This window comes from Perognathus longimembris, unplaced genomic scaffold (assembly GCF_023159225.1).
Source record: "Perognathus longimembris pacificus isolate PPM17 unplaced genomic scaffold, ASM2315922v1 HiC_scaffold_5306, whole genome shotgun sequence".
Classification (NCBI taxonomy): Eukaryota; Metazoa; Chordata; class Mammalia; order Rodentia; family Heteromyidae; genus Perognathus; species Perognathus longimembris.
The window spans coordinates 45,242-53,359 of record NW_025960719.1 but is presented as its reverse complement, the minus strand read 5'-3'; the positions used below and the strand labels follow the sequence as shown (position 1 = coordinate 53,359).

General features: G+C 52.2%; 1 protein-coding gene across 1 annotated transcript; it reads left to right on the top strand.

Moving 5' to 3' along the window:
• The first annotated feature begins 2,084 nt into the window (after nt 1-2,084).
• LOC125345110 (eukaryotic translation initiation factor 4E type 1B-like) lies at nt 2,085-6,223 on the top strand. Its single transcript, XM_048337351.1, has 7 exons — nt 2,085-2,179; nt 2,433-2,492; nt 2,748-2,843; nt 3,978-4,041; nt 4,817-4,930; nt 5,052-5,191; nt 6,109-6,223. Exons 1-7 carry the CDS (start codon nt 2,085-2,087, stop codon nt 6,221-6,223), a joined length of 684 nt encoding a protein of 227 aa, XP_048193308.1.
• Nucleotides 6,224-8,118: the final 1,895 nt, after the last annotated feature.

The following is an 8,118-nucleotide window of genomic DNA, read 5'->3' as shown; positions in this document are numbered from 1 at the left end:
GATGTATTGTACCAAAAATAGGCAATAATCAGCCAAGCACCACGCCTGTCATCCTAGCTCCTCAGGGGGCTGAGATCTGAGAATCACAGTTCAAAGCCAACCTGGGCAGGAAAGTCTGTCAGATTTTTGTTGTTGTTAAATTTGCAATTAACTACACACTACACACAGAAAGCTGGAAGTGGTGCTGTGGCTCAAGCCAGCCTTGTGTAAAAAAGCTAAGGGACCGTGTTCAGGCTCTGAGTTCAAGTACCAGTTCAGGCATGTGTATACATGCATGCACACGCGTGTGTGAGCACACACATACACACACAGCCGTTGTCAGTTCAAGCCTGCAGAGCTGCTCCCCATAAATGAGCGAGGGTGAGCCTTGAGTGGAAGCTAGGACTCCAGCAAGGCCAGATGCTGTGCCTCTCCTCAAGGCCAGAGTCCAGGGGTGGCCAGACCTATGGAAGATGGCAGGAAGGGGCGTGAGGGGAATGTGGCTGGTAGGTCACTGCAGGCCAGGCTCAGGCCAGGATGCCCACACTGGCCTTCCTCCCTTTCTCCATCAGATCTATACTTCCTAACTCTCCTTAAGCCTCCTTTGCAAAAAATCCTCTGCCTGAACTCCTCTGGCCCCATGTGGCGCAGAGGAGCCATTCGGGTCCCCTGCCTTGAGTCTGTGCTCTGGGACTCTGGCAGGACACGGCCAGCTGGACCAGGTTTCAGGCTCTGGCAGCTTCTACTTCCTGCCTCTGGGATGTGTCTCTCTCTCTCTGCCCCCCCAACTCCACCCAATCCAAGCAGCCATATGAGGGGCTATACCAGCCAACATCTCCATCTGGGGTCCCACTGCCCCATGTAGGAGGGACAGACAGATGCCCCGTTGAGTCTGGCTGTGAACCAGCGCAGGCCTCGCCTGAGAACAAGCCCAGCCCAGCTGTCCCTCCAGGCCGCCCAAGTGCAGATTCCTGTGTCTAACGCGTGATTGTGCATGTTGTCAGCCTTACAGTGCTGCTGAGACTGCGGCCACACTAGGGGCCTCTACCACTTGAGCCATGTCTCCAGCCCCTTTTTGCATTGGTTATGTCCCAGGTAGGGTCTTGCTTTATGTCTGGGCCAGCCTGGGCTGTGATCCTCCTTTTTGTGTTCCCCCATGTTGCTGGGGATGACAAGAGTGCACCATTGCACTCAGCCATTGAGTGAAAAGGAGTCTCTCAAACTTCTTTTTTTTTTTTTTTTTTGCCTTGGCTGGCCTTGAACTGCCAGCCCTAGATAGATCTCCTTCTCCTAAGCAGTTAGGACAGATGACAGGCTTGAGCCAGATGTCCAGCTGCTTTTATTCATGTTTTTGTTTGGTTTTAATTTAATTTTTCCAGTCAGAGCCCTTTACTTTTGCCCAGCTCTGTTTGATTGTAACCCTCCTGTCCTCACCTCCTGAGTAACCGGGATTATAGGATTGCGCCATCACACCTGACTAGAATCATATTTTTTTTCCAGGTGGTACAGGGAATTGAACCCTATACCCCATGCTCTCTAGGCAAGCACTGTGCCTGACCTATAACCAGCTACTTTCCTTTTCAATACTGCTTTTTTTTTATGTCTATACTGGGACTTGTATAACTACTTTAAAATAATAATTTGTTTCTTAGAAAAGAAAAACAAACAAGTAAGCTTAAAAAAGTAAATTGAAGGGTAGACCCTTAATTTTGACTTCCATCTTCTTTCCTTCCTTTTTTCTTTCTTCCTTCCTTTGTGCCAGTACTGAGGCTTGAACTCAGGGCTTGGGCTCTGGCCCTTAGCTTTTCCACTCAAGGCTGGCACTTTGCCACTGAAGCCACCGCCCCACTTCCGGCTTTTTTTTTTTTTTTTTGGTGGTTAATTGGCAGTAAGGGACTCACAAACTCTCCTGCCCAGGCTGGCTTCAAAACATGATCCTCAGACCTCAGCCTCCTGAGTGGCTGGGGTTCCAGGTGTGAGCCACCTCCGCACCTTTTTCCCTTCCTTTCAGAGTGCCCACTGAGCGAGGCTAGCCTGCGTGGTCTCAGCTGGATGCAAGTCACTGAGAAACTGCTTGTTGATGAGGGATTCTGATGGGCAGCACTATGCGCACTGAGGTACAGGTTAAAAGCCAGCAGCTGCCGGCTCTCACTGCTGCATTCTGGGAAGCTGGGGCCTTGGCATGGCTACCTCCAGCCCTGTAAGTCCATCTGCCTGTCCCCTTTCCAGAATAAGCCACCAAGTGGGGGTGACAAGAAAGGGTGTTGTGGGGACAGTCAGGATGGAGGCTTACAGCCCACCCCGATTCCTTTCGTGGGTTAGGGTGAAACAGAAGAATGGGAGAAGGAAGAGAAGGAGATGAAGAAAGAGGCGAAGAAAGAAGAGGAAGAGGAGCAAAAGGAGGAGGAAGAGAATAAGCAAGAGGAGGCTCAGAGGCCCAGGACTCCGAGGAGGAAGGCTCGGGGTGAGAGTCTGGCTGAGGTCAAACTAGACTTGCACCCGCTGCAGAACAGGTATGGAGGGACTGTACAACTGAGCACAGACCCCTGCTAGCAGGCCAGCTTCCTCATGTCCTGGTTCTGAGACCTCAACCCAGCTGTGCTTAACACTTCATTCCACCTGGGCAAGGGGGAGAAGGTGGGGGCGGGGGTTCTGTGTTCCAAATCTAGTTTGTCTAGGAAGTGGGGGGGGTTCCCTCTCAGCTTAGGTGTGGCCCTGGGCTGTCACCAGAGACCCTGTGCTTCTACCCCCCCCCCCCCCACCCCCAGGTGGGTCCTGTGGTTCTTCAAGAATGACTGTGGCCGAGCCTGGCAGGATAATCTACACCAGGTCACCACCATTGACACAGTGGAGGATTTCTGGGGGTGAGTATCTGTCTTCAGGGGGTCCAAAGCCTGGCTCTGAGTGTATGTGGGGCACAGTGTTTGCATGCTACACAACCATGCCGCTCTGTTAGTGTTTGTTGAGGTCTAGCAGCAGGGCAAGTAGGCAGAGGCCAGGGGGCAAAGCCTTTCCCCTATGCTTCTGGTAGTGTGTGTGTGTGTGTGTGTGTGTGTGTGTGTGTGTGTGTGTGAGAGAGAGAGAGAGAGAGAGAGCGTATGCGCACGTGTGTGCACCAGTCCTGGGGCTTGAACTCAGGGCCTGGGCGCTGTCCCTGAGCTGCTTTTTGCTGGATGCTAGCATCCTACCACTTTTATCACTTGAGCCATTGCTCCACTAATGGCTTCATAAAAATAGTTTATTGGAGATAAGAGTCTCATGGACTTTCTTGCCCAGGCTGGCTTTGAACCATGATCCTCAGATCTCAGCCTCCTGAGAAGCCACCAGCACCAGGTTCTTTCTTTTCTTTTTTTTGCAGGTACTGAAGTTTGAATTCAGGGTCCTCACACTCTCGCTTAACCTTTTTCTGCTCAAATCTGGCATTCTACCACTTGAGCCACACCTCTACCTCTGGCTTTTATAGGTTCATTGGAGCTAAGTATCTCATGGACTTTCCTGCCCTGGGCTGGCTCTAAACTGCAGTCCTCAGATCTTAGCCTCTGGAGTAGCTGGGATGACAGGCCTGGGCCATCACCAGCACCCAGCTCTTTGGGGGTGTAGGGAGAGAACCTAGGGATTGGGAGTGGGTCCTGGCTGCCATTTCCTGACCCCTGGACAGCTTCCTTTCCCTATCTGAATTTTGGCTCAGCTGAAAGGTGAAGGTTAGGCTGCCTCTGGTGTCTGCACCTGATAAGATCTGAGGGTTGGTTGCAGTTCAAGCTTGGGGGAAGCTTCCAGGGCCCTCAGGTGCAGCTTGGTGGGGCTTGGGGGTTGGGGAAGGATATGGAGGAGGATGGTAGGATGGGCCGGGCCAGAGTTCCAGGTAGCTAGGCCAGGAGATGTGAAAGGGGGTGGTAGGAAATGGTGGGCCTAGCCTACAAAGAAGTTGGAAGGTTGAGGCCAGCTGGAGCAGGGCCTACAAAGCCACATGGGTGGGGTGGGGCTGTGTCTCTCTCCAGGATGTACAGTCACATCCAGTTGGCCAGCAAGCTCTCTCCCGGCTGTGACTATGCCCTATTCAAGGTAAGCTCTGCTCCCGTGCCCCCTTCCCCAAAAGGGACACAGGGGAAGGGGCCAATTTCCTCTGCTCTAGCTCACTGGTCGAGCTGGGATGGGCGGGTCCTGGACAGCGTGTGAGAGCAGAGGTTGGGTCTGATTGGAGGAACTGCTTGACAGAAGCCCAGACAAAGTGGGTCAGGCCTGAGCGTTGCCTTCAAAGATGCTGAAGAGTCTGGAAGGAAGCTGGACACTGGCTTGGCTCACACCTGTCATCCTAGCTACTCAAGAGGCTGAGATCTGAGGATCACAGTGGTTCAAAGCCAGCCTGGGCGGGAAAGTCTGTGACACTCTTATCTCCAATGAATCACCAAAAACATGGAATGGATTTGTAGCTTGTGTGGTAGAATACAGTGCCCAGGCCTTGACGTCAAGCTCCAGTGTTAGTACAAAAACATGAAAATGAAAGCCTGGGAATCCGGAAGGAGAGGGAGTATGGAGGCAAAGGAGCCGAGGCTTCTAGTTAATTGCTTCCTCATGGCCAGCCTGTCCCCTTCCTAGGTGGTTTCTGCCCAGTGAGGTTTGTGGGAGCTTTTTTCCCCCCTCAAGGCTGGTGCTTTGCCACATGAGCCACAGCACCACTCGTGGCTTGTTTTTTGGTGGTGCATTGGAAATAGGACTCTCAGACTTTTCTACCTGAGCTGGCTTTGAACGGTGATCCTTAGCTCGCAGTCTCCCGAGTTGCTGGGCTGCCAGGCACCTGACTCTCATCTCCCTCTGATGGTGGCCACCCACCCTGCAGGATGGCATCGAGCCCATGTGGGAGGACAGCAGGAACAAGCGAGGTGGCCGCTGGCTGGTCAGCCTGGCTAAGCAGCAGCGCCATAGCGAACTGGACCGTCTGTGGCTGGAGACGGTGTGTGGCTGGCTGGGAGGTGGGGGTGGTGGGAGGTCTTGAGGGGCAGTGGTCTTGAGGGTGTTCATGGCTGTGCCCCAGCGGAAGCTCCCCCCCCCCCCATTCTCCCCTTTGGCTGCAGTTGCTGTGTCTGATTGGGGACAGCTTTGAGGAGCACAGCAGAGAGGTGTGTGGGGCCGTCATCAACATCCGCCCCAAGGGGGACAAGATTGCTGTGTGGACGAGTAATGCTGAGAACCAGGCTGGCGTGTTGCACATTGGGTGAGGGGCACGCTCTGTCCTGGGGCTGAGGATTGTGGGGGGGTGTCCTGTGTGTGGGAATGGCTTGGCCATTCCCATTGCCCATTGGGGGCATTCTCCAGAACTCTTGGTGCCCTGTCCTCCTCTTTCCTTACACAAAAGGGTGGAAGACTGGACATGAGGTCATTTCTAGCAGAACCCTGCATTTGCGTGACAGGGTCCCAGTGTGGGAGCTGAGTGGGGTGCTCACACACCTGTCATGGTAGCTGCTCAGGAGGTTGAGAGCTGAGGATCTTGGTTCAAAGCCAGCCCAGGAAAGTAGAAGTATGGTTTGGCTCAAGTGGTAGAGCACCAGCCTTGAAGGTGAAAAGCCAAGCAAGAGTATAAAGCCTTGTGGGTAGGGACGGGAAGAAAAACTGGAAGAAAGCCAGGGAAAGGGTGACACTGTCCAAAAAGGAATGTACTCTTTGCCTGACTGATGAAACTAACAATCATCCGGGTGCTGGTGCCTTACACCTGTAACCCTAGCTACTCAGGAAGCTGAGATCTGAAGATCATAGTTCAGTCAGCCTGGGCAGGAAAATTCATGAGACTTATCTCCAAGAAACCACCAGGAAACCAGACATGGTACTACAGCTCAAAGTGGTAGAGTGTTAACCTTGAGCAAAAGAGCTTAGAGACAGTGCTCAGGCCTGAGTTCAAGTCCCACGATAGACCAAAAAGTAAAAAAACAATAAAAAAGAGCACAAGGTTCTGAGTTCAAGCCCCAATACCGGCACAATAAAGCCAACAGGCGTCCTAGTTTGTGCAAGATATACAAAACAGGAGCAGCTGTGGCTGGAATCAGGGTGAAGATCTGGTGGGCAAAAGACGGGAGCCCAGGTTGTCTCCAGGAGGCTCTAAGGAGTGCCTGCCTGTGTTTCCTTTGCCTTCTGCAGGCAGGTATACAAAGAGCGCCTGGGCCTTTCCATGAAGACTATCATCGGGTACCAGGCCCACACTGACACAGCCTCCAAGAGCAACTCCCTAGCCAAGAACAAGTTTGTGGTGTGAGGGGCTGTGGTAGGTCCAGGATTTCACCTGCAGTTGGCCAGTGTAAGGGGGTTTGTGGTGGGGAGACCAGACTATACCATCGATCTTGGACTGCATATGGGACGAGGTCTTGCTACATTACAGGCTGGCCTCAAATGTCTGGGCTCAAATGATTATCCTGCCTCAGTTTCCTGGGTATCTGGGTTTACAGTAGTATGCAACCACACCCAGCTTCATAGCCAACAACCTCTGAATATGATCCTTCCCTTCCTGGGATTTGAAGCCAGGGCTTTGCACATTTGAGCTATACTCCCAGCCATTTTTGCTTTTTTTTTTTTTCTTAAAAAAAAAAACTCAGGGCCTGGGCGCTGCTGTCCCTGAGCCTCTTGGTACTAAAGCCTAGTACTCTAGCACTTGGGCCACGGCACTACTTCTAGCTTTTTCTGAGTAGTTTATTGGCGAATAAAGAGCCTCCTGGACTTTTCTTCCTTGAACTGGCTTCGAACTGTGATCCTCAGATCTCAGCCTCCTGAGTAGCTAGGATTACAGGTGTGAACCACTGGCACCCAGCTTCCATTTTGTTTATGAGATAGAGGCTTGTTACCTTTTATTTTTTTTTTTTTAAATCTGGGCTGGCCTCAAATTCATTGTCCTTCTGTCTCTGCTTCCTGAATAGCTGGGATTACAAGCATGAATCCTGTGCCTGGCTTCATAAAAACATCCTTTCACATGAGTTGGGCTTATGCTTAGTGATAGCAGGGGTGGGGTAGGGATGGCAGGAGGGTCTCTTGAGATTTACTTATCTCACCTGGCGGTGATATGGGGCGAAACCTGGGCACAAAGGCTCATAGGTGGCACAATGATGAGAGGAGAGTCTTGCAAGTCAGCAGCAGTTTTTCTGGGCCCTTCCAAGCAGGGGCGAGTGGCTCTTTCACTTTAAGGGAGGGGACTTAAGGCCACTGCTCTTCTGAGAATGGAGGTTCAGAGGTGGGGTGCTGAAATCAGTATAGGTTGCCTCTCATCAGATCAGGGCCCACGTGGAATGTGTCTGCTCCTTAACACAGCTGTGGCTGGGACCTTGGCATGGGGCTGGAAGACTAGAGGCACAAGACTAGAGGACTGAAGAATTCCTGCACAGCAGCCCCTCCCCATCTCCTCCTCTCCTGTGGGCAGGGCCAGCAGCCTCTTCCAGCCTTAGGATCAGGCTGAAGTGGGGGCCTCAGGCCCTAGGATGAGAGATTGATGTGGGTCCAGGGTCGATCATGGCTTGTTTTTTGTTTCTTCTGTACTGGGATTTTTGCTCAGGGCCTTACTTCTCCTGAAGTCAGGCCTCCAGTCCTCCCTCCAGCCCAACAGGGCTTCCTTAAAAGCTGGCTAACTTGAAGCTTAATTACCTTCTGGCATCACTTGTGAACAGATACTTCTGAATAAACTAGCAGTTGAATTTTGTGTGTGTGTGTGTGTGTGTGTGTGTGTGTGTGTGAGAGAGAGAGAGAGAGAGAGAGAAGAGCACACAATGGGACTTGAACTCAGGGCCTGGGCTCTGTCCTTTAGCTTTTCCACTCAAGACTGGTGCTCCACCACTGAAGCCATGCTTCTGCTTCCAGAGATGAGTCACATGGACTTTCAGGCTGTCTTTGAACCCCCATCCTCTCAGATCTCAGCCCTGGGGATCTCAGCTAGGATTATAAGCCCAGAGCCATGGGCACTGGCTTAATTTTTTTTTTTTTTTTTTGGCCAGTCCTGGGCCTTGAACTCAGGGCCTGAACACTGTCCCTGGCTTCTTCCCACTCAAGGTTTAGCACTCTGCTACCTGAGCCACAGCGCCCCTTCTGGCCGTTTTCCATATACGTGGTGCTGGGGAATCGAACCGAGAGCTTCATGTGTAGGAGGCAAGCGCTCTTGCCACTAGGCCA